Source organism: Rhododendron vialii, chromosome 1a (assembly GCF_030253575.1).
Source record: "Rhododendron vialii isolate Sample 1 chromosome 1a, ASM3025357v1".
NCBI lineage: Eukaryota > Viridiplantae > Streptophyta > Magnoliopsida > Ericales > Ericaceae > Rhododendron > Rhododendron vialii.
Window position 1 is genome coordinate 35,664,484 of NC_080557.1, and position 25,214 is coordinate 35,689,697.

Below are 25,214 nucleotides of genomic sequence, written 5' to 3' on the forward strand. Positions count from 1 at the left end.
CGAGATACATTCGTCGCACCTACTTAATGGATTCGGCTCCGATATTTTGGTTTCAGGTGACTTTTTTTTTCTTTTTTATATATTTTCAAACCGATAGTGTTCTTAAAAATAATAAAAAATGTTTGTGTGTTGAGTTGTATTTTTATTTTTTTAGGAAGAGGGAGACGTACTGCCGAAAAAAAAAAAGGGAAGGAGGAATAATTATCCGTGGACGCGAAAAAGTAACACACACAGTGCTCAGCAGTCGGATTGCAATTTCAAAAAAAAATTGAAATTATTACCGTGGACTAAAAATTATATTTCGAGCCTAAACGCGATCTTGATTTACGAAAGAAACATCTCACTAGTTAAAAGAAATATTTACGCGAATTATTAACACACGAGAAATAAATTTAAGTGCATAGTAATTAATTAAGAATTATTAACATCCTGAAATCTTTTAAACGGTGTAAAAAAAATTAAAATATTATTTTTTATTTTCATTATATATGAGTTGAAAATTACCTTTTTTATGAAGAAAAAAAAAAGTTTAAAAAGGAGGCGGTACAGAGCCTTACATTATTAATTTTGGACATTTCTTGGGTTACCTTTCCCACATGACATAAAGGGGACAGTCAGAGAGCATGAAATTAAATAAAACGATACTTGCATTTAGAAGAAGGAAAATCTCTCTCTAAAAAGTTTCAAGAGGAGTGCTAAAGACAAAAAAAAAAAAAAAAGGGTAAAGAATTAATCCTTAAACCGTATATAAACGGTTCAAATTCAATATGCAGTGCAGCTGAGACTTTAAGGATTAATTCTTTGTCCATTTTCTTTGTAAAATACATCTCAAAATCACAAGAGTTCTTCGAAAACCAAACCAAACCAAGAGTTTAATCCTCCTGATTTTCCTTAGTCATGAAAACCAAACCAAACCAAGAGTTCTTCGAAGTTCAAACACAATAATACTGTAACCAATGGGTTGTTCTTGCTCACGTTTCAGCATCATCTCCCTATGGGGCACCTACATCCGACACACTTTCGCGGCCGCGGGCCTCTCGTCCCAGGCCATCCACGTCGACGACGAAACCACCATCCAATTTTGGGGCCCAAAATCACCCGATCCCACCAATCCAAAACCACCTCTTGTTTTACTCCACGGCTTCGGCCCCGACGCCCACTGGCAATGGCACCCGCAGGTGGCATTTTTCGCCCGAGAGTTCGAGCTTTATATACCCAACCTCGTGTTTTTCGGCGATTCCACTACCAAGTCCGCGGAGAGGTCGGAGATGTTCCAGGCGGTTTCGGTGGGGAAGCTGATGGAGAAGCTGGGGGTGAAGAGGTATTACGTGGTGGGGACGAGCTACGGGGGTTACGTGGCGTACCATATGGCGGCGATGTGGCCGGAGAGTGTGGAGAAGGTGGTGATAGCGAGCTCTGCGGTGAATTGGAAGCAGAGAGATAACGAGGAGTTTTTGGAGATGAGAGCGAAAGTTGAGAGTAGAGACGAGTTGTTGTTGCCGGAGACGGCAGCGCAGTTGAGGGGTTTGCTTGCTACTATGATTCACCGGGGAAGTCACGGCTACATGCCCGATTTCTTGTTGAATGACGTTATTCAGGTAACTAAAGTTTCCCTTCCCTACCACATCCTCCTTTCTCTCTTTAATACTACTAACTTAACAATAATTCTGAGTACCCCGAAATTTTCCGAAAAGAAAGAAACCAATGGCTCAGATTTCCTGTGATTTGTGAATCTAAGCCATTAATTTATCTTTTCGGGCAGATTCTCTGGGTGCCAGTCACCATCGGTGGTGGTCATAGAATGGTTCAGAATTTATTCGGAAGGAGTTAAATTTGAGAGAGAGAGAGAGACAGGGGGCGGATTTTACGTTTCACATCCCAAGTAAATCTTTACAGCGAAAGGTAATCGGGGGGTGGGGACCTTTCACATCCCATATAAATCTTTACAGCAAAATGTAATCCATTACAACAAGTCCATATTCAGGCGAAATGGGAAAAAACAGAATTTTTTTTTTTTCACGCTATAGATGTCTAACTTATGGGGATGGGATACCATTAAACGGTATACGGGGTGTGACAAGTCCAAAGACGATCAATTACCACACCAAATATTCGCGTTCTTGACAAGAATCAAACCACCACATTTCATGTGAAAAGAGTAAGGAAGTGTCATTCGTCATTGGGCTACAAACGTCGGCAGACAAAAACCAGAAATTGAAAATGAAAGAATGTGGTGGAGTGGGTAGATGTCGTGGGAAAGTTTCTTTCGTGGTGGAGTTACATTTTGGAAGGTGGAGTTTGTCGTTTCCCCTTATGGTTGTGGGGTTATGATTAGGACTTTTAAAGGAATTGATGTAATTTGGGTTGCAATTAATACTCTCTCCATCCCATAATATTTGTCCGGTCTGCAAAACGAGAACTATAAAATAATGTATTTCTTTCAAGAAAAAATTCAAATTTTTTTCATAAGTTAAAAGAACTCGTCAAGATCTAGTAAATTGTTGAATTTTTTTTCAACTTTTCTTACAAAAATTGTATTATTTTTACGTTTCCGTTTTGCGAACTGGACAAATATTATGGAACGAGAGTAATTCTCTAACCACGCACATTTATGCATATAATTACACAAATTCTTTCACGTTGATGTAATTTGGTTTGTAATTAGGTTTGGGTGGGTGGGCCTCATATTATACTGGGTGTGTGGACCTCATATTTAATGTGAGAGTGTTTGTATATAAGTATGTGTTGTACTAGCATAGTTAGTTTGGTTTGAGCAATTTTGAAAATGGGAAAATTAACACAATAACAGAAAAAGAAAACACCAAACTTGTGCTTGCCTTTTTATATTAGAAAATAGATATCACTTAATTAAAACGTGCATCATCGATGAATTTCAAATATCACTGATTCAAAGTTAATGCAGAATATGTACTCAAGAAACAGGAAGATGAAGATAGAACTCCTGGAGGGGTTGCACGTTGGGAAGCATGACACAATAAATATATCTCCTCTTCATCAGGTACACTCCCATATGCAACTACTAATAATCCATGCATTTAATTCCTAGGTTATTGATTGTGCTAATATCACATGTTGCCATTTCTTTTCGGATTAGGGGTGCATACTTTTCTCTTTTGTACGTTTGGGCCGGTAGCTGAAAGAAAGTCCTCACTTTTTCTTGAACAAGGAAAGGGCAACATTGCATTCGCTGTATACTAAATGAGCCTTCATTGCCCGCCCAAACCCTTTCAAATAATCCATTGAGTGTACATTAATTCAGAGATGGATAAAATTTGCTTTTTACCCTTTATTTTATCTTTGTGTAAAGGATCTAGTAGGTTGGGTAAATTTTGCTTTTTTTTTTCCATTTGAAATTTTTATGCTCCTAATGTTTTGGGGCTACTCAACAATTATATATATATATATATATATATATATATATATATATATATATATATATATATATATACCTGCTAATCCAACGTCAGCCCCACCTCATATTGCGCTGGAATGGTATTTCTTTCCTATCTATTGTAGCAGGCCGAACATGAGTTCGCTATATAACGACCAAGCCCGTGCCTTGCCGAGCACGCACCTTGAGCACGGCTCCCGTCCCTGTTCTACGTCAACCATTTCTTTTGCCACGGACTCATCGTCGAATCATCTCGTTCTCGACCACCTTCCACGGCGGTCATTTTTGACTGTCCTCTCCTGTCAATCTTGTGCACGATCGGCAAAGGCGTGTTCGGCCACCCGCGGAGCAAGGCCACTGCCGACCACGGCTAGCCGCTGATTTGCATGTCTTTCCACGTGTAAAAGCGGTTATAACAGAAGATGATCGTGGGCGCACATGGGTGTGCCAGCTCAGCCCTAAAAACGGTTACCAGATCTGTTTGGTGACGTCATGATGACACTGCCTGACCCGCGCAAGGCATGTGCTGGTGCTTGGAGAGCAAGTGAAGAAGCTCTATAAATACCTAGCGGTGGAAACCCTAAAGAGGTACACGCTACTACATACTCACTCTCGTAATCTTCTGCCTACTCTCTCTGCACTTACTCATCCTCACGCCGGAGGGCCTTGCCGGGATAACCCCCGGCCTAGTCTTTAGTTGTGCGCTCACTGTGCAGGCTAGGAGAAGACTCGATCACCAAGCCACCAGCGGAGGAAGGGATCGAAGATCACGGGCCACACAATTGGTGAACCCGACGTGAAATCGCTTCTGATTCAAACGGCTATCACATCCTCCAAACCCCCCACTCCTCCGTGAAACGACGACCAAACCACTCACCATGGGCGGAGATCAGACGGGTGTAGCTATCTCAGGGACTAAAGACGCTAGCGGAAATGTCATCCCCACAACACCCCATGAAAGGCACATATCCATCTCTCTCGCACCAGGATCCGGCCTCTCACCAGTCACGGACGACGTGACGACGGCCTACATCCGATTGCTGCAGCATCACGACGACGAACGCGATAACGAGTTGGCCGCGCTAAGGGCGGAGGTGGCCCAAATGAAACAACACATGCAGCAAGACACCACCCCCGCCGCATCCAGATCTGGTGGAGGAGGGGGTGGAAGAAGGCGAACACCACCTCCACCTCCACCACCACCGCAAAGACGTCAGGACGAGGAAGGCCAACGAGGGTCCGTGAAAGACCGCCTAGGCTTCACCCCGGCACCGGGCGACGCCAGAGAAATTATCCTTTACAAGCGACCCACCGCATCCAGAACACACCGCTCAAAAGAACACCGCGATCGAACCAACACAAGAGATATCGAGTCGTTCACAAGCACCTACTCCACTGGCCGCGCAGAATTCTCTCGCACAACGGTTTCGCACCGTAGCCGAGATTCTGCGCAGACCAGACGCCATGTATCTGAACGACTCGGAGAAATCCCTGCAGAAAAGCCCGAAAACAGCAACCGTGGCCGACGAAACGGAAAGGGCGTGCGTATTGACGAGCCAAAGGAGACCAAATCCCGAAAGGACAGGGGGGAAATGATTGATGAACATTGCCGGGTAACAACAGATCTACGAGACAAACTCCGGCGCCGGAACCGCGAGAAGTCTTCAGATAGAGAGTCCAAGAGAACAAGGACGGACGAGCACGGCAGGCCACCACGCCATGGTTTTGAGCGGCAACTAAAGGATCTCGGCGTCTCTCCCTTCGCCCCCCACATAATCAACACGACGGCCGAACCCAACTTCCACCTGCCCAAGTTTACAAAGTTTGACCCCACCACATGCGAAGCCTACACCCATCTTATTCACTTCCGTCAAACCATCGAGCTATGCACTACAAGAGACGAAATCAAATGCAAAGCGTTCCCATCCAGCCTCGGCTCTCTTGGACTCCAGTGGTTCAACAAATTGCCCGCTAGATCCATACGGAACCTGGCCGACCTTGAATGCGCCTTCAACACTCGCTTCATCACCAGTAACAGGACAGCCAAGGAGCCTGAATCCTTGTCCCAGATGAGGAAGCTCCCAAATGAAACGCTAAGACAATATGCCGAACGTTATTGGCAGCTGTTCAACGAAATCCCTGGAATCGATGAATATTGGGCTGCGCGTACTTTCAAAAATGGTCTGGAAACCGGCAGCAAGATCCTAGACGAACTCACCATCCGCCCACCACACGGCATGGGAGAATTAATGCGCGTCGTGGAGAGATTCTGTGCTCTTGAAGAGTTTTATGCGGACCGTGCGGCCCAGGGCATCCCGAGCTTGACAGCATCCTTCACCTCGGCCGCAGCCCAACTGCCGGCACCAGCAATCATCCAACACCCCCAACCCAAGAAGCAGGTGCACAACATCAAAGAAGGGAAAAAACGCCAGCCAAAAGAGCATGACTACGTGGCCGAAACCACCCACTTCAAGGAACCCATTTGGTCTTTTCTGAAAGAGATAATGAGGCAACCATGGTTCGAGTGGCCGACGGGCAAGCTCGGCACAGACAACGGCCAAGCTGATCAGAACCCGAGAAAGAAGTGCTCGTATCACAATGAGCTCGGCCACTACACGACGGCATGTGCCCCCTACAAGGCACTGTTGGAACGTTTGGTGACTCAAGGCCATCTCGATCAATACATTGACCGATCAAAAACGCCCACCCGGCAGACAAATCCCAACCCCAATGAACAGCGCCCACTAATACACGTTATCCACGGCCCAGTGTCAAAGGAATTTGAATCAACTCTTCAGGCCGACCTTAGCCGCGCATCAACTTCCAAGCAGGTACTCGTAGTAGGACCTGGATCCAAACGTCCACGAACAGAAGAGTTGCCCAAATGGACGATTACTTTTACCGAGCGCGATCTTGAACGTGTGCAAACACCACACTTCGACGCTCTCGTCGTAACCGTCCAAATTGGAGTGCATGACGTCAAACGCATTCTTGTCGATCAAGGAAGTTCAGCAGAGGTCATGTACTACGACCTTTTCAAAAAGCTGGATCTACCTGAGTCAGCCCTACAACCTACCGACATACCCCTCATCGGCTTCAACGGTGCACCCGTCTGGCCGCTTGGCCGAATCTTCCTCCCAGTCGTCATTGGCTCAAAAACTCTGACCGTCGAATTCATCGTCGTCAACGCACCAAGCCCATACAACGCCATCCTTGGCCGAACCTGGCTCCAGGGAATGCAAGCCATTGCTTCTACCTACCACCAGGTCGTCCGCTTCATCGGCGCCACAGGACGACAGGAAGATTTGCGGGGTGACCAAATGGCCTCCAAAAAGTGCTATGTCTCTGCCGTCCACAACTCCGCCAAAGCCAAACAAGTACAATGGGTTGAAGTCCCTGACATGGTAGTAACCGACGACATCGGCCAAAAAGTAGAAGACAAAGCAGATGAAGACCTCGTCCAGATGCCGATCAACGAGGATGGCTCCCGATTCTTCCTCATCAGCTCTTCCATCAGCAAGGCTGACCGCGAAGAAATGTTTCAATACCTCAAGAAAAATATCGAAGTCTTTGCTTGGACCCCCAACGAAATGCCGGGGGTCAACCCGAAATTCATCAGTCACTCCCTCAACATCAAGAAGGACGCTAAACCTGTCATCCAGAAGGCACAGCGATCTGCAGCCGAACACGCCGACGCCGTCGTCGAAGAAGTCAAGCGTCTGCTGGAGGCCAACGCCATCCAAGAAGTACAATACCCGACATGGCTGTCCAACACTGTGGTTGTTAAAAAGAAAAACGGCAAATGGCGAGTTTGTGTGGATTATACCAATCTCAACGACGCTTGTCCAAAGGATTGGTTCCCACTGCCAAAAATTGATCAACTTGTGGACGCAACGGCATGACATGCTCGGCTTAGCTTTCTGGACGCTTACCGTGGCTACCACCAAATTGCCATGGACCCCGACGACATGGAGAAAACTGCTTTCATCACGCCATATGGCATCTTTTGCTACCGCGTCATGCCCTTTGGACTCAAGAATTCCGGGGCAACGTTCAACAGAATAATATTCAAGATGTTGGAAGAACAAATCGGCCACACTGTGGAAGCTTACATTGACGACCTGGTCATCAAAAGCAAGAAGGAATCTAACCACCTGCGAGACTTGGCCGAAGTTTTTGACATCCTCAAGCTACACAAGCTACGGCTGAATCCTGAGAAGTGCGCGTTCGGGGTAAGCGCTGGGAAATTTCTCGGACACCTGGTCACTCGAAGAGGTATCGAGGCCGATCCCAACCAAATCAAAGCTGTTCAAAATTTGTGCCCACCCAGGACGATCAAAAAAGTTCAAAGGCTCACTGGGATGGCAGCGGCTCTCAACCGATTCATCAGCAAATCCTCAGACAAATGCCACGCATTCTTCCACGCCTTGATGGGCAAAAGCCGACGCAGCTTTGAATGGACCCCAGATTGTGACTCAGCCTTTGCCGAACTAAAAGACTACTTGAAATCGGCCCCGCTGTTGGTAAAACCTAAAGAGTTCGAAACTCTTTATCTCTATCTCGCCGTATCCGCCCACGCAACCAGTTCTGCACTTATACGGCGGGAAGGCGCCGATGACAAGCCCATCTATTTCATAAGCAAGACCCTCCTTCCAGCTCAAACTCGTTACCTACCGCTTGAAAAGTTAGCCCTTACTCTCGTCTCAGCGGCCAGGAAGCTCCTGCCCTACTTCCAATCACACTCAATCGTCGTCCTAACAGAACACCCCCTCAAAGCTCTCTTTCGAAAGGCGGATCTGTCTAACAGGGTCTCCAAGTGGGCAGTTGAGCTAGCAAACTTTGATATCCGTTTCGAACCACGAACGGCAATGAAAGGACAGGTTCTTACAGATTTCATTGCTGAGCTTACGCCAGCAGACACTGAACTCCTCAACACACCCATCCCAACACAAACCGTCGCCGAGCATCAATTGTCACCAGCACCTTGGTACCTTTTCCAAGGCGACATATGGCGTCTGCATGTCGACGGAGCGTCAAACAGCAACGGAGCAGGGGCCGGGGTCGTCCTAGTCTCCCCCTGCGGAACACTACACGAAAGTGCTATCAGCATCGACTTCCCTGCCACCAACAACGAAGCCGAATATGAAGCGCTCCTAGCTGGCTTACGCTCTACCGTTGCCATGGAAATCTCCAACCTTGTCGTTTTCTGTGACTCCCAACTCATAGTTAACCAAGTACTTGGGGACTATGAGGCTCGAGATTCGCGGATGTCAAAATACCAGGCGACCGTAGCCGAACTAATCACAAACTTTCCCAACTTCAAAATTGAGCAAATCAACCGCAAGCACAACGCACACGCGGACGCACTTGCTGGCCTCGCCTCGGCATCCACAGCCTCAGAATTCAGAACCATCAACTTCAGCAGCATTGGACGTCCATCTTTTGAGCCCAATCCAGAGGTACTCAACATTGAACTCGGTCCCAGCTAGATGGATGAGATCGTTGCGTTTCTAAAGCACGACACTCTGCCCACAGACAAGAAGGAGGCTTACCGTGTGAGAAACAAAGCCGCTTACTACTGGCTTTCTGAAAGCGGCCAATTATACAGGAAATCAATCTCCGGACCGTATCTCCTCGTCGTCCACCCCACCCAAGTGCCCGCAATTCTGACAGAACTTCATTCAGGCAGCTGCGGATGTCACTCCGGCGGCCGCTCCCTCTGTCAACGTGCCATGAGCCAAGGCTACTTCTGGAAGAACATGAAGAAAAACTGCGAAGAAGTTGTCCGCAAATGCCGACCTTACCAGCTGTTTTCACCTATACCAAAGCAACCCGCCAAGAACCTCTCCCCTATTACCAGCCCTTGGCCCTTTGCACAATGGGGGCTCGACATTGTCGGAAAACTACCAACAGCTCCAGGAGGATTCAAGTTCTTGATCACAGCAACGGACTACTTCTCCAAATGGGTAGAGGCCGAACCACTTGTAACAATCACAGAAGCTGACGTTCGCAGATTTGTCTGGCGAAACATTGTTACAAGATTTGGAGTACCATACGCCATCGTATCAGACAATGGAAGCCAATTTGTCGGTAAAGACCTAACCAGCCTCTGTGAGGAATTTGGCATACGCTTCTTCAACTCCACACTAGCCTACCCCCAAGGGAACGGACAAGCCGAGGCTACAAACAAGACTGTCTGCGCCGGGATTAAGCGACGACTGAACTCCAAGAGAGGAAAATGGGCTAAAGAATTACCACGTGTCCTCTAGGTTTACCGTTCTACACCCCGACGCTCAACTGGCCAAACCCCTTTTTCAATGGCATTCGGCATGGAAGCAGTAATCCCACTGGAGTCCAAGTTTCCCACTCTGAGGACTGAGAATTTTGATCCAAAGACTAATGAAGAGGCAGTGGAACAAGAATTGATTTTGGCAGAAGAAAAGCGCGACGACGCTTAGCTAAAGCTCGCCGAATACCAACAAGAAGTCGCAAGAGGCTACAACCGAAGTGTTCGAACCAAGACCTTCAAACCAAACGACTTGGTTTGGCGAAAGGTGGTGCAAGCTAGCAAGAAGCAGAAGTTCAAACCCAACTGGGAAGGTCCCTTTCGCATTGTCAAGGTCGCTGGTGAAGGTGCCTACGTGCTGGAGGACATGAATGGGAAAGTCCTCAGTAACCCATGGAATGCACAGAACCTCAAGAAGGCATACATGTAGCCGAAACCCCAACAGTGTGCCACATGTTCGGCCATTACCTATCCTATTTTTCTTTCGGCTTCGGCCCATGTCTTTACAATTTCAACCTGTACTTCATGATTGAAGAATCAAAGAAATTTTATCTGACAAGCTTTCATTTTGCAATTCAAAACTATTCCTTGTTACTTTATATATACTATCTTGGCTAACTTAGCCGACCACAAACGTTGACCTCGGTCACACCCACAAACGGCTCATATGCCTCTGCTTCGGCCACTATTACTGCCCAAAGAAGCAAAACGGACATCAGGTCCACCGAGCCCAAAGACACACAATACGGCTGGAATTTGGGTTCCGGTACGGCTTAGCAAGACATTATGGTCGGCTACAGCCCGGTTACACTCACGCTTTGGTGAGCAAACCACTCACAAACATTAGACACTTTACTTACAGACTAAGGCCAGAAAAATTTACCGAGCCCCAAACTACGGTTGTATGCCCTCCACAACTTTGGCGAACAATCTCACTAGCAACTAGCCGAGACCAACACACGCTCGGCAAGCTCTCTTTATTCTTTTACTCTACTTTGGTTCAAGCTCGGCAATACCTACAGCTAGTAACTTAAACAATTGGACAAGCATTCCTACAAATAGGCCGAACCCAAACCAAAGTGGGGGCAACAAGATAACTACTACCATTAGCCAGGGCTCGGCAACTCTTTACATCAACACATCTAATGTGGCCCAAGCTCGGCTCTATTATGCATTGATTCAAGCTCGGCAAAACCAAAATAATCTCAAACAAATTTCAAATCGAGCAAAAATGACATTCAAAAAAGTGTTGCAGAATAAAAGTCATTCATTTCAAAAGATCAAGTAACGCAAGCTCGGCAAAAACTTTACAGCCAAAGACCATTACATCTGGAACGGTAAAGTCCGAACTTGGACCCGCCCAGTCCAAGAGTTCAACAAAGTACAAAAAATAAAAAAAAATTAACTACAGCAACATCTTTGCCGAAACTAGCATCCGCGTACAACTTCTCTCAACCTTGGGCAGCCTCTCCGACTTTAACTCCTGTCCCAGCTACATCTGCACAAGCACCATCTTCGGCAAGAGCATCCTGATTGACGATCACAGGCTCTTGCTCGGCATCAGGAGCAGCTGTCTTGCCATCACTATCTTTCTCTAAACCATTCAGATCTTGCGCAATGACGTTGGCGTCGGTCAGGTCCTCAACTTCATCCTCGCTCTCGGGAAATTCTTCAGGAGCAAGAGGTGCACACTCCTCCTCGGTATACGGCAATACAAGCTCGGGAGTGACTGGGGCTGGAATAGACTTGGTCAAATTCATGTCAGCCTCCAGCTGAATGACTCCACAAGCTGCATTCACCCCATCTTTGTATCCTGTTCGGTAGGCGATGGGGATCCTCATTCGGATGGCGTCATTGACCATGGACCGAGCCTCCCGCATGTACTCGGCACCAGCACGGTCAAAACCAGCTTGATATGCCGCCCCATCCACCTCCTTCATTTTCCTTTTCTCTCTCCTAAGCACCTTGGCCACCTCGCCCTCGGCTTTCTTCATCCTCTCCTCCATCTCATCTCTTTCCTTCTCAAGCTCGGCCACCTGCGCTTTCACCGTCTTCAAACTACCCTTGTAGCTTCTCACTTTTTCTCGCTCGACCTTCAAGTCATCATGAAAACGAGCGCGCTCGGCAAGGACGAGCTCGGCATTTTTTGATGAGCGGAGCAAAGCTTGTCCGGCCTATTCAAAAGTAAGAATGTGAGTTCACTTGACAGGAAATATGATGGAAAATAAAGAGAGCTGGGTTCGGGTCAAACCTGAACGAGGTAAGCACTTGCATGAACCATGCTCGGCTGAAGACCTTCAGGAATTTTCTCCATATCCCTCGGAAGAGCGAAACCTTAAAGCACCGCAGTAGCAAGCCCTGGCTCGACCTTAACAGAATCTTCCACAGTGACGACCCTACCTTCGGCCAAGGCGAAAGAGGGAGTGAACTCTTGAACGGCGACGGCGTCAGCCGAACCTAAAGGCATCTGAGCTGTCTTTGAGCCCCCAGCAGCCGATGACTCCGTCTTCTCCTGCACGCTCGGATGGGGAGTCGACGGCTTCGTCGGGAAGAAGTCATGGGTGAGCTTCTGCCTCTTCTCACCAGGCTCGGCAAACCCAGGTTCCTGTCGAACCACTTTGCCATCTCGTATATTAACACGGACAACGTTCCGACGACCCATGTCACTGGCAAGATCTGGCACGAGAGTTTTTAATGGAACGTTAACTCCTGGGTGTTCGGCTTGTTGATCTTCTCCGAACCAAAACTCAGCTGGTTTTCTGAACGACGGTAACTTCACTCTCAGCTGCTTACTGCCTCCTGTCTGCCTCGCTTTCTTTCCTCGGCCCTGACCTTCTGTGCTCGGCGCCGCCTCCCTTCCCCTCCTCTTTAGCTTGCCCTTGTAAGACGGCTCGTAGCCAAGAAGCGTCGGCGCATCCCTACAAGCCTGAGACAGGAGTATGTCAACGTGCGCCTCAACAGACAAAGATTGCTGAGTCTTTGTTATGGCTCGGTGATCTGCAAAAGTATTCAACTGTTAGGAAAATCACATGCATCGAAAGAAAAGTTAACGTCGGCTGAGCAGAAGAAACGTAGTTACCTCGAAAATCTTTCGTCTTCGGCACTGTATACTTACGTACGGTCTGGTCGCCGAACTCAAAGTTGCCCCTCACTTCGACATAAAAATTTGCCCATTTGTCAGTGTCGGGCAAACCATCCACTAATGGTTGTTTCTTGCCACGTGTGGACAAGTACCGACGCTCGGTTTGGCCGTGCCTAGACATAATGTAAGTATGGAAAAGGTCGGCTACGGTAAATTCAAGGTTGTGAAGCTCCTTCAGCTTAATCACCGACATTACTATTCGGTAGCTATTGATGGCAAAATAATGTGGGACGATGCTGAACCGAGCAAGAAGTTCCCTCAAGAAGGGATGGAGAAGAAACCTCAAACCAGCCTCACATATCGCCATCAATGGGACAGTGATATGCTCGGGATGGTCCCCCCTCGTATCCGTGATTCTGTTGCTCGCCACTTGGTTGAGTATTACGTCGTTTGGGATGCTGTACTCTCGGCAAAAATCTTGGTACTCCCTAGCACTTCCGGTGAAGAAATGGGCATAGGGGCAAACTTGGCCCCTCTCATAAAGATCGTCTAACCCTCTACCCTCGGATTGGGATTCACTATGCCCTGAAAGGATAGGGGTTGGGGCGTCGGCCTGAGGGATGAATCTGGACTCGGCCTCTGGTCCCAGTTGAGGCTCGGTATCAGAATGGGTCGATGGTGTGAATGATATCTCAGGATCGGTTATGAACTCGTCGGCACCGTATTCAAAAACACGTTCGGCGTTCGAGTCACAGAAGTCGGACATATTTGAGGCAATGGACGATATTTGGTGTCGGCGTCTGTGTTCTTCCAACCACTCACGGAAAAACGTATCCCCAGAGTCTCCCCCTGAGCTTTCAGAGTCGGAAGAGATGACAATGGTTGGGTGAGCCAGACCTAACAAAAACAAGAAGAAAACAATGAGAAACCTCGTCATCGGCAAGGAGGGAAGGGATCTCTATGCTCGGCTACCCTATTTGGCCCACCCTATTTGTCCCTTCGAGATTCAAGGTCGGGAAGTTCTAAGACACGAAATGGGGCTCGGCCTATCCGCGCCCGATGCTGGGCTCGGCAAATCCCAACAAAGATCGAGCACGGCGTCGTTACAAAACTCGTGCTCGGAAGAACAGATCGAAGACGAAGATGAACAGTCGTTCATCTCCAGACCTCTTACTGTTCACTCAGAACAAAAAACTCCCAAAAAACCCAAGAAAGCAGAAAGGAAAGCATGGAAAAATGACACGAACTATAAGAGGGATAAAGATCGAACACATACCTGTAAATTTTAACGAGATTTGATGAAAATCTGCCGAGACTCAAGGCTGGAAGGCGAACGGGCAAGGAACGAAGCTCTGGCAATGGAGGTCTAGAGAGAGAAAGCAACGGTGGCTTCTCTCTCTAACTCCAGCTCTTTATATAGACGAAGGGTTTTGAGATTCGAGTTTCCCGCCCATGTCACTGTACCGCCGAACCTGCAACCAATAAACAGCTGACGCGTGGCCTGATGAGACGGGCTGGCAGAGCTCCACGCGTGCCCACCGTCTCCCTGTCAGCCGTACCCAACAAGAAATCGACACCTGGCGAATCCCCATTGGTCCCCGTCGTTGGCCATTTTATTGAAAAGGGTTTTAGGCTCGGCTCAATTCTGCCCAATAATCGAGTTCCATGCTCGGCCAAAGTTAACATCAATCCCAACCGTGCACTCGGCGACGACCGAGATTGAGGGGCTATTGTAGCAGGCCGAACATGAGTTCGCTATATAACGACCGAGCCCATGCCTTGCCGAGCACGCACCTTGAGCACGGCTCCCGTCCCTGTTCTACGTCAACCATTTCTTTTGCCACGGACTCGTCGTCGGATCATCTCGTTCTCGACCACCTTCCACGGCGGTCATTTTTGACTGTCCTCTCCTGTCAATCTTGTGCACGATCAGCAAAGGCGTGTTCGGCCACCCGCGGAGCAAGGCCACTGCCGACCACGGCTAGCCGCTGATTTGCATGTCTTTCCACGTGTAAAAGCGGTTATAACAGAAGATGATCGTGGGCGCACATGGGTGTGCCAGCTCAGCCCTAAAAACGGGTACCAGATCTGTTTGGTGACGTCATGATGACACTGCCTGACCCGCGCAAGGCATGTGCTGGTGCTTGGAGAGCAAGTGAAGGAGCTCTATAAATACCTAGCGGTGGAAACCCTAAAGAGGTACACGCTACTACATACTCACTCCCGTAATCTTCTGCCTACTCTCTCTGCACTTACTCATCCTCACGCCGGAGGGCCTTGCCGGGACAACCTCTGGCCTGGTCTTTAGTCGTGCGCTCACTGTGCAGGCTAGGAGAAGACTCGATCACCAAGCCACCAGCGGAGGAAGGGATCGAAGATCACGGGCCACACATCTATGTCATTCTTTGTAGTATACTTAACGATGTGCCACCAAAAGGTGGCTTTTTAATTGGGAAAAAGCGCCCAAGCCCTAAATATCCAAGTCCGTTGGTGGGTATACATGAATTTTTTGTTTTCCCGAAAGAGAAAATAAAAAAACACAAACAATACACAAAGTTTCGACTCGCAATAAATATAGAGAGAGAGAATCATGACTTACAATAAATATAGAGAGAGAGAATCATGACTTACGCTTGCTAATTTTCAAGAAAAAGAAAAGATACTCTATTGTTTTGAGATTAATTATATAGGTTGTACTTGTTGGCCTTGTAGGATGTGTTCCTTGTTTGGGGAGAACATGACCAACTATTTCTAATGGAGAAAGCTACCGAACTCAAGGAGTATGTGCTTCCACCTCTCTCTAGATCTACCTTTCATCATAATCGTCTTACGAATTTTTAAGATTTATTAATTATTACTTCTTTATTAATTGTCAGAATGCTAGCTAAAAGCCTGCTTCAAAAAAAAAAAAAACATGAACTCTTAATCAATTGCAATGTTTTTCAACTTTGGATTTCACTATAACACGGCAGATACGAATCATGGGCGCGGTTTCCAATAAATCTTTTTTATCTGTCTCTTTATACTCATTCCTCTAAAAAATCTCCTTCAAAATCCAAACCGAACCGGTTCTCAGAAGTTGAGAAACCGATAGCACCGATGCATTTTGTAATTTCTCCTCCCCACTTCAATGAGTAGAATCATTGACTTTAATTTGTAGATCTAGTTGGAAAAAGGAAATTGATTTTAGCACTCCAAAAATTGATGGAGGGGCTTCAAAACGACGTTGTTTTGATTTCAACACAGTTCAGTTTTCGAGTCCCTCCATCAATTTTTGGAGTGTCAAAATCACAACATTGAAAAAATCAATTATGCCAAAAATTATGAATAAATGAGGTGAACCTACAGATAAAAGCTTCACCGTGAAATCAGCATATGGGCAGTGGCATGGGTAAAGCATTCCCTGTCAACCTATCTAATTCTGGGCTCCTTATTGAAAAATGTCAGCCCTCCAAAGGCCGAAATCTTCTCATGGACGACACTTCAACGAATGAACATAATCCAAGAGGCTAGATGCCGTTCCACTTTAAGGGTTTTGGAAAAAAAAAAGGTAATTTCAAGGTCAAAAAATCACGTGTTTACGCAAATAATTTTCCTACCAATATGGATCTTGTTTGATAGATCTCATTAAGATCTTTTAAAGATGCAAAAAAAATTGAAAAATTATTTTTTTCATTTTTGTTATATTTAAGTTTGAAATTACCTTCTTTTTAAAAAAGAAGATTTTGGGAGAAAACGGAACGGGGCCACCCAACTAAAAAGCTTTAGCACTCTAGAGAGATGAGCAACTTTATTACTTATGGTGGGTTCCAGAACTCAAAAAAAAACCCTTATTTTTTAAGAAGACAATTTCAAGCTCAAAAATTAGAGGCTTATTGAAATCTAAAAATATGCACTATGGGTCTTGTTTGAAAGATCTCATTGAGATCTTTTATACGACGTAAAAAAAATTGAAAAATTATTTTTCATTTACATTATTTTTGAGTTTGAAAATGTGAAATAAGTTATTTATTTTTTAAGAAGGTTTCTGGAACGGGGCCTAAATATCTTCAACACGCCTCCTCATGTGTAGTCAGTGAGCTCTCCCTCCATGAGCGAAATAAACACGTGTAAATATTGTAGGGCAAAGTCTATTTTTACCTCCTGTGGTTTGAGCCATGTGCGAATACATCCCCTATGGTTCAAAAGTGTGCACATAACCCCCTGTGATTTTAAAAAAGTGCGGATGGACCCATTGCTGTTATATTTTTCATCAATATTAACGGATGTGTATCTCACACACTTCTAGAATCTAATCTGAACCGTTCATAATGTATTAAATAAAGAATAGAGTATCACTGTAAAAACTTCATCTAGATCAGACACCAATAACCCAGTGATCTAATTCTTAGTAAATTCAAATTTGAAATTGTAATTTCATAATAAATTCGATTCGACTATGAGATTTTCATTTTTGATTGACTTGAATTTTGGCATAAATGTAGTACTCGTCAAACTCTACAATATCAACGGTTCGGATCCAATTTTTGGTATAAGGGATGGATTTATTAAATTTAAGGAAGAAGAAGAATCAAGGGAGAGGAGGAGGGCATATTGGTCTTTTAATATTTTGTCCGTTAATATGGATGAAAAACATGACGACAGGGGGCCTATCCGCACATTTTTAAAATCATAGGGGGTTATGTGCACACTTTTGAACCATAGGGAGTATATCCGCACATGACGTAAATCATAGGGGATCAAAGTGGACTTTGCTACATTAGGTAGGCGGTGAGGTTCGAACACAGGATCTATTACCTGCTCTGATACCATGTTGAAACTCTTTGTAATAGTCTCAAATGTTATTAAGTGATCACACATTTCACTCACAAACAATATTTAACATCATCTTATGGTTTGTCCTTTTTGTTCTTTGGAATTGGAAACTCCTCAATACCTCCTTTTACATTGTCAATGACTCTCAGGGGGCGTTCCGTTTTCTTTTTAAACCTTCCTTTTCAAAAAGAAGATAATTTCAAATTCAAATATAATGAAAATAAAAAATAATTTTTAAATTTTTTTGCACTGTTTAAAAGATCTCAATGAGATCTATCAGACAAAATTCATATTTGTAAGAAAATTATTTGCGTAAACACATAATTTTTGAGCTTAAATTACCTTCTTTTTCTTGGGACATATGGTCTTTGATAATTGAATGGTGGCATGTCAACTGGGTTTGCCCGTCATCATTGAAAGTTATGGTCGTGGTTTGACAGTAAGTATGTCAATTTGGAGAAACGTATCTGGGAAACTTGTTTTCAACTCTTTGGTCTCTTTGGCTGGCGAGAAATGTGTTGTGCCCTGAGTAGATCAAACCAAAGCCAAAACACACACAGAGACACGAACATAGAGAATATACGTGATTTTCCAAAATCGGATACATCCACGGAAAAAATGGAGCAATTTCTTGTAAATGGAGCAATTTCAAGTAGTGTTCTCTCACACTCTGCTACATTCACTGATCTCTCACTCAAGAGAGATACAATTACAAAGGTCAGGGGTCTCCTTTTATAGCTCGAGGAGACCCTATTCGTTTCCCATGATCTGCCACAAAATCTTCCTTCATTTACTCCATGGCTATCAAGAATCTCGGCTCAGATCCAAATGGCTGGCTTCTTCCAGATGAGCCAAAAACTCATTTATGAGGATGGAGCCACAAGTCAACAAAATGGCTATATCTTCAACAATGTAACAACAGGGGTGTGCGAAATGGCGGAGTTGATCGAAACAAGAGTAGCAATGTGGATTAAAGCAAAGTTCGACATCAAAATCTACTTGGTGGAAGACTTCCAGGGCTATGTCGATAGAATTAGAAACTCATAGAAAGTTGAAAATTTAGATTGAGATTTGAGAATAAGTTCTTTCCGGATCAACCAGACAAGGGGGTTGTCCGGACAGCCCCGTGTGGGCCCCCTTCGCGCGTTTTTTAAAAAAATCCGAACCCTGTATCTTGTAGGGCCTTCAAAATAATATATCTACGCCAAAAATCAGCTTGTCCATACATCAATAGATATGTCAAAAATTGAGTTTTTATATGGAAAAATGGACAACCGCGAACAGTTTAACTTTAAAAACAGTTGACAGATCACGGTTCGTCCATTTTTTCGTGTATAAACTCAACTTTTGACATACCTATCAATGTCCGGACAAGCTGATTTTTTTGCGTAGATACATTATTTTGTGGGCCCTACTAGATGCGCAGTTCGAATTTTCCAAAAAAACACGCAAAGGGGGCCCACATGGGAACTGTCCAGACAGCCCCTTGTGCGGTTTGGATTTTCAAATAAACGTGCGAAGGCGTGTCTCAACATTCAATTTTCTGTTGGAATGTTTTATCTTGTTGTCTTTTATTTATTTCTGTTTCGTCTTTCCTTGGTTAAGCAAATATTACTTATACCATTCTCTCTCCCTTGATGTACCCCTATCGAGATTTTTAAAATTTTCTTTGCCGAGCAAAAAAAAGGTCAATTGTATGTTTGACTTTGAACCTTGCATTGCCAAGTGAATAAAATAGTAAAGTGAAAGGGAATAATTTTTTTACTTATTATGGCTGGGTAAGAATGTTTATTTGTCCGAGATTCCAACTGATGTTTTGTTTAGTTAACAAAAACATGGAAAAAAAAAAAAAAGTAATCTTTTAAATTAGAGTAATGTTTTTTTCTTTCTCGGCAAAAGTTAGTACTACTATTATTTAAAAGAGAGATGCTACATACCGATATTTGTTTAGCTACACAGTTTTGTCTCTACGAATCAAGAAATAATACTTATCGATATTTGTTGGAGATGATTTTTTACAGGGCTCCATAATATATTATTTCAAAATTTATGAATATTTTTTTGTATTTTTTTGAAACCCGGGCTGAGCCCTACAAAATATGTAGTGGATGATGTAGTGATTGGATATAGTGTACCTAGACTTATTGTATTTAAAAATAGCACCTTTCAAATTAAAGTTATATTTTGAGTTTTTTTGAGATGTGTGAAGGGTTTATGATTGCAGGCTTTTGGGAGAGAAGACCAAACTCGAAGTGATAAAGAACACTGGTCACGCGCCTCAAATCGAAAAACCAGCTCAATTCAACAAAATTGTGTACAAGTTATTAGTTGGGTCCTCCTCACCTCCTCGTGACTGCAATAGGGGGAAAAAATTGCAATAATGCATAATCGCTCTTTGATTATGTTAGTCTTTATTTTATTTTTATGGGCTCGATTCACTGTTCTTCTGTTTTAGTTGGTTATCAGTTGTCATTGTATGACTTGCTCTATAATTGACTTATTTGTAGATGTCGTATGACGGATATTAATGAACTGGTTTGGTCTTCCGATTGACAAAAAAAAATACGCGATAAAATTATTCTCTTAACTTTTGTGCTTCTTGCATCCCATATTGTTGTTCTCTATTCTATTTTGCTAATGTCCCAAAATGTTTGTCATTTTTCATAAGCTAAAAGTCAAAGTTTGTAATTACACAAACTAAACACTCATAAATGTTGAAAGTAATTTTTAACAAAGAGAATATCCCACAAAATCTAATTTTTAAACTTTCCGAACTCCGAGTCCCTGCAATGAGGTAAAAGCACTGCAGTTTATAGCCCAAAAACGACGTTGTTTTGGGGGATTTTGGCCAATGCAACAATATAAAAAAAACTATGTTGTTTTGATACCCAATCCCCAAAATATGACGCCCCGAACTCCCCCAAATTCCACTATGCTTAGGGCTGAGATGAAACGGGAACCATGGCCGACGGTGGCCCAGAACAATTGTGCAACTAGACCACCACCACCGGCTGTAAATCTATATATCTGCATTAAACTATTATGCGGAAAATAGATATAACAGAATCTTGAATTCAACACATCTCAAGAACAATAAATAGCATACCTTTGTTGGTCATCGTGATTAGAGAGAACAAACCCCTTAATTAGAAACACCTTAATTCTTGGCTCACCTTCTTCTCTCTGTCTCTACTTTTCTAGAATACCTCAATACTTTAATTGATGAAAAAATCATAGGAATAAGGGGTGAGTATTCTACCTTTTATAGAGGAGAGAAGAGGGCCTTAGAGATAATTATTAAAAGACACCTAGTCCATCAAGGTCCCTTTTATTATCAAGAGTTTTCCTTCATCTATAATTCTTATTAGTTATCGTAATGAACCATATCACTTCATTGGCTTATCTGATAGTGGAGTCTCACATGCGAAAACGTGAAGGCTAGTGGGCCACACTAATAGGAAAAAACTAACATTCTCCCACTTGGCCCATCAAGCCAATTGTGATGCAAAGTGTATTTCTTCAAAATATGCATTTTGTTTAAAATTACTCGAGTGGGCTTCACACTAAAAAACTTTGACACGTGATCACGGATTTAAAAATAGCCAATAGATTCAAACCAATTAGAAACTTTAATACTGTGATTAATTCAAACCACTAATGTGAGTCATAGCGGTTGTATAGCACCATGCCACATTCCCTTCTATGCACCACACCATTGATAACCTTCACTAACCAAATCCATAATAGGAAAAATATCATTATTTAGGCTGTAATGCCTAAAGCCCCTGTAATTTGTCTTGTCAAGACATTTCCTGTTGAACATAATCCAAAATAAAATGTGCACGCATAATTGGAAACAGGAAAATCAGAAACAAATTTTTATTTGCACTAAATAGTGTCAATAACAATAAGCACTCAACTACTAATATCAAGTATTGCTCAAAAGACCCATCCTAATAACATGTTCTTTGTATGTCTTTGGAGGCAATCCCTTTGTCAACGGATCAGCAATCATAAGAGTAGTGCTTATGTTTTCAATAGACACTTGTTGTTTCTGGACTCGTTCTCTAACAACCAAGTACTTTACTTCCATGTGTTTTGAACCACTAGAGTACTTTCCATTCTTAGAGAAGAAAACTGCAGCAGAATTATCACAATAAATCTTCATCGGTCTGGCAATTGAGTCGACAACACCAAGACTAGAAATGAAGTTCCGCAACCATAACGCATGACCTGTGGCCTCAAAGCACGCCACAAACTCGGCCTCCATTGTAGATGAAGCAATAATGGATTGCTTCACACTCTTCCATGACACTGCCCCACCAGCCAACAGAAAGACATAACCTGATGTAGACTTTCTGCTATCGTGACAGCCAGCAAAATCAGAGTCCGAGTATCCGATCACATCCAAATGATCCGATTTGCTATAAGTAAGCATATAGTCCTTAGTTCCTTGGAGATACCTCATAACCTTCTTCACTGCTTTCCAATGTTCTATTCCTGGATTACTTTGATATCTGCCCAGCATCCCTACTGCAAAACTAATATCCGGTCTAGTGCAAGTCTGGGCATACATCAAACTCCCTAATGTTGATGCATATGAAATTTCATCCATTTGCTTTCTTTCCAAGTCATTCTTTGGGCACTGGCTTTCATTAAATTTGTCACCCTTGACAATAGGCGCATCACTTACTGAGCAAAGCTGCATATTGAATCTCTCTAGAACTCGGTTAATATACCCCTTCTGAGACAGTCCTAGCAGTACTCGAGATTGATCTCTAAAGATCTCTATGCCAATAACATAAGCTGCCTCACCCATATCAACCATTTTAAAGTTTTTTGAGAGATACCTCTTAGTTTCATGTACTAAGCCAAGGTCATTACTGGCTAACAAAATATCATCCACGTATAGCACCAAAATGATAAACTTACTCCCACTGACCTTCAGGTATATGCACTGATCAACAGCATTTTCTTTGAATCCGAAGGAGTTAATGGTATCATTAAACCTTAAGTACCATTGCCTGGAAGCTTGTTTCAGACCATATATGGATCTCTTTAATTCGCATGCCAAATGCTCTTTCCCTTTTATTGCGAATCCTTCAAGTTGCTCCATGTAAATATCCTCATCCAAACTACCATTCAAAAAAGCAGTTTTCACATCCATCTAATGCAGCTCCAAGTCATAATGAGCTACTAGGGCCAAGATGATTCTAAGTGAGTCCTTTGACACACGAGAGAAGGTCTCCTTATAGTCAACGCTTTCTTTCTGAGTGAAACCCTTGGCCACAAGTCTGGCCTTAAATCGTTCGATATTGCCTTTTGCATCACGCTTAGTCTTAAAGACCCACTTACAGCCGACTTTCTTACAATTAGTAGGCAATTCAACGAGATCCCAAACTTTATTCTGGTCCATTGATTTCAACTCATCATTCATAACGTCAAACCATTTATTAGAATCATCACTATTTATAGCTTGTGAAAACGAAAAGGGGTCTTTCTTAATCCCAATGTCGAAATCCGATTCTTGTAGATATACCACATAATCATCTGAAATGGCAGACTTTCTTTCCCTCTGAGATCTTCTCAGAACTGCCGGTTGTGGTGGTTCTACAATATTTCAATGGCGGTATTCTCATGAAGTGGAGAATCATTACTTACATGTTGTTCATTCTTCTCAACTGTTGAGGAATAACAACTTCTCGACGTGGAAGAATTGTTGGGATATCAACTCTTTCTTCATCGAAATTAACCTTTCTTGATTTCTCACTCCCACTATTTTCGCCATTCTCTAGGAATTTCGCATTTTCGGTTTCAACTATTCTCGTACTATGGTTAGGATAGTAAAATTTGTACCCCTTAGACTTTTCTGGATAACCAATAAAATATTCAAAAATTGTTCGAGAATCTAACTTTTTCTCTTGTGGATTATATATTCTAGCTTCCGCTGGACAACCCCAAATATGTAAATGTCTTAAATTGGATTTCCTACCGGTCCACAACTCAAAAGGAGTAGTTGGAACTGCCTTGCTAGGAACCCTATTTAAGAGATACATAGCGGTTTTTAATGCTTCACTCCACAAGGAAACTGGTACATTTGAAGAACTCGTCATACTTCTTACCTATCCATAAGTGTACGATTACGCCTCTCAGCAACACCGTTCTGCTGTGGCGTACCGGGTATTGTGTATTGAGCACGAATACCTCGCTTTTTTAATAGTTTGGCAAATGGGCCAGGATTTTGGCCTGACTCATCATAATTTCCATAAAACTCACCACCTCTATCTGACCTCACTATTTTGACCTTTCTATATAATTGTCTCTCGACCTCAATAATATACACCTCAAGGATGTCAACAGCTTGAGACTTTTCATAAATTAGATGTACGTAACCATAACGTGAAAAGTCATCTATAAAAGTGATAAAGTATTTTTGTCCAGTAAAACATGGAATAGGACTTTCGCAAATATCAGTATGGATTATCTCAAGAAGTGCATTGCTTCTAGTGGCACCTTTCTTTGTGTGTTTGGTTTGCTTTCCCTTAATGCAATCCACACAAATTTCTAAATCAGTGAAATTTAGGTCTTTTAAAATCTCATTCTTCATCAATCTGTCAATTCTATCCTTGGAGATATGCCTCAATCGTCTATGCCACAAGGTAAATGATTTTTCATCAATTCAACCACGTTTTAAACCAACATCAGAATGCAGGGTCACTAATGATTGTGCAAACTCATTATTCAAGGCAATTTTATATAAACCATCATATAAATCACCAGAACCAACCATTATTGAATTAAACATCAATTTGAGTTTTCGACAACCAAATGAAACTGAATATCCAGAACAATCTAATCTAGATAAAGAAATCAAATTTCTAGAAATAGAGGGAACATAAAAAGTGTCTTTAAGATCTATCTGATGACCCATCTCTAAAACCAAGCGATAGGTACCAACAGCTACCACTTCAGCCTTGAGACGGTTCCCCATAAAGACAAATCTCTCACTTTCCTCCGGTTTTCGGGTTGAAAGGTATCCCTGCAAAGAATTCATAATGTGAGTCGTAGCACCAGAATCAATCCACCAAGTATTAGAAGGAACTTCAGCAAGATTTGATTCGTAACATACAAAAGAAATATTATTACCCTTCTTTTCGAACCAAGCCTTACGCTTACTACAGTCCTTCTTCACATGTCCCTTCTTGCCACAAAAGTGACACTTGACTGTGAAACCATTATTTCCATGAGCCTAGCTACTTTCCCCAGGTCCATTGGCTTTCTTTGGTGGATATTTCTTTGCTTTACCCTTTTTCTTCATAGCAACTTGAGTCACTGCCAATGCAATGTGACGCCCTTCCCCTCTCAATCTCACTTCTTCCTGAACACACATGTTGGTTAGCTCATTCAAACTCCACTTGTCTTTATTGGTGTTATAGTGAATTTTGAATGGGCCAAACTGTGCTGGAAGTGAGTTAAGTATAAACTGAACAAGGAAGGACTCATCCACTTTCATTCCCAAGGTTGCAAGCTTTGCAGCTTTGTCAGACATGTTCAAGATGTGCTCTTGAACTCCACGACTACCATCACATTTCATGGTGGTTAATTCAACCATAATTGTG

The 25,214-nt window shown here is 43.5% G+C and overlaps 1 protein-coding gene across 1 annotated transcript; it reads left to right on the plus strand.

Moving 5' to 3' along the window:
* The first annotated feature begins 263 nt into the window (after window positions 1-263).
* LOC131302923 (uncharacterized) lies at window positions 264-20,202 on the plus strand. The gene is made up of 4 exons (XM_058329718.1): window positions 264-1,598; window positions 2,924-3,019; window positions 15,493-15,560; window positions 19,820-20,202. Exons 1-4 carry the CDS (start codon window positions 957-959, stop codon window positions 19,974-19,976), a joined length of 963 nt encoding a protein of 320 aa, XP_058185701.1. The 5' UTR covers window positions 264-956; the 3' UTR covers window positions 19,977-20,202.
* The last annotated feature ends 5,012 nt before the right edge of the window (window positions 20,203-25,214 follow it).

Coding starts and splice junctions, on each gene's coding strand:
- LOC131302923 (XM_058329718.1), top strand. CDS start 957: ATGGGTTGTTCTTGCTCACGTTTCAGCATCATCTCCCTATGGGGCACC. Junction 3,020..15,492: donor ATATATCTCCTCTTCATCAG/GTACACTCCCAT, acceptor TTGGCCTTGTAG/GATGTGTTCCTTGTTTGGGG. Junction 15,561..19,819: donor AAAGCTACCGAACTCAAGGA/GTATGTGCTTCC, acceptor TTATGATTGCAG/GCTTTTGGGAGAGAAGACCA.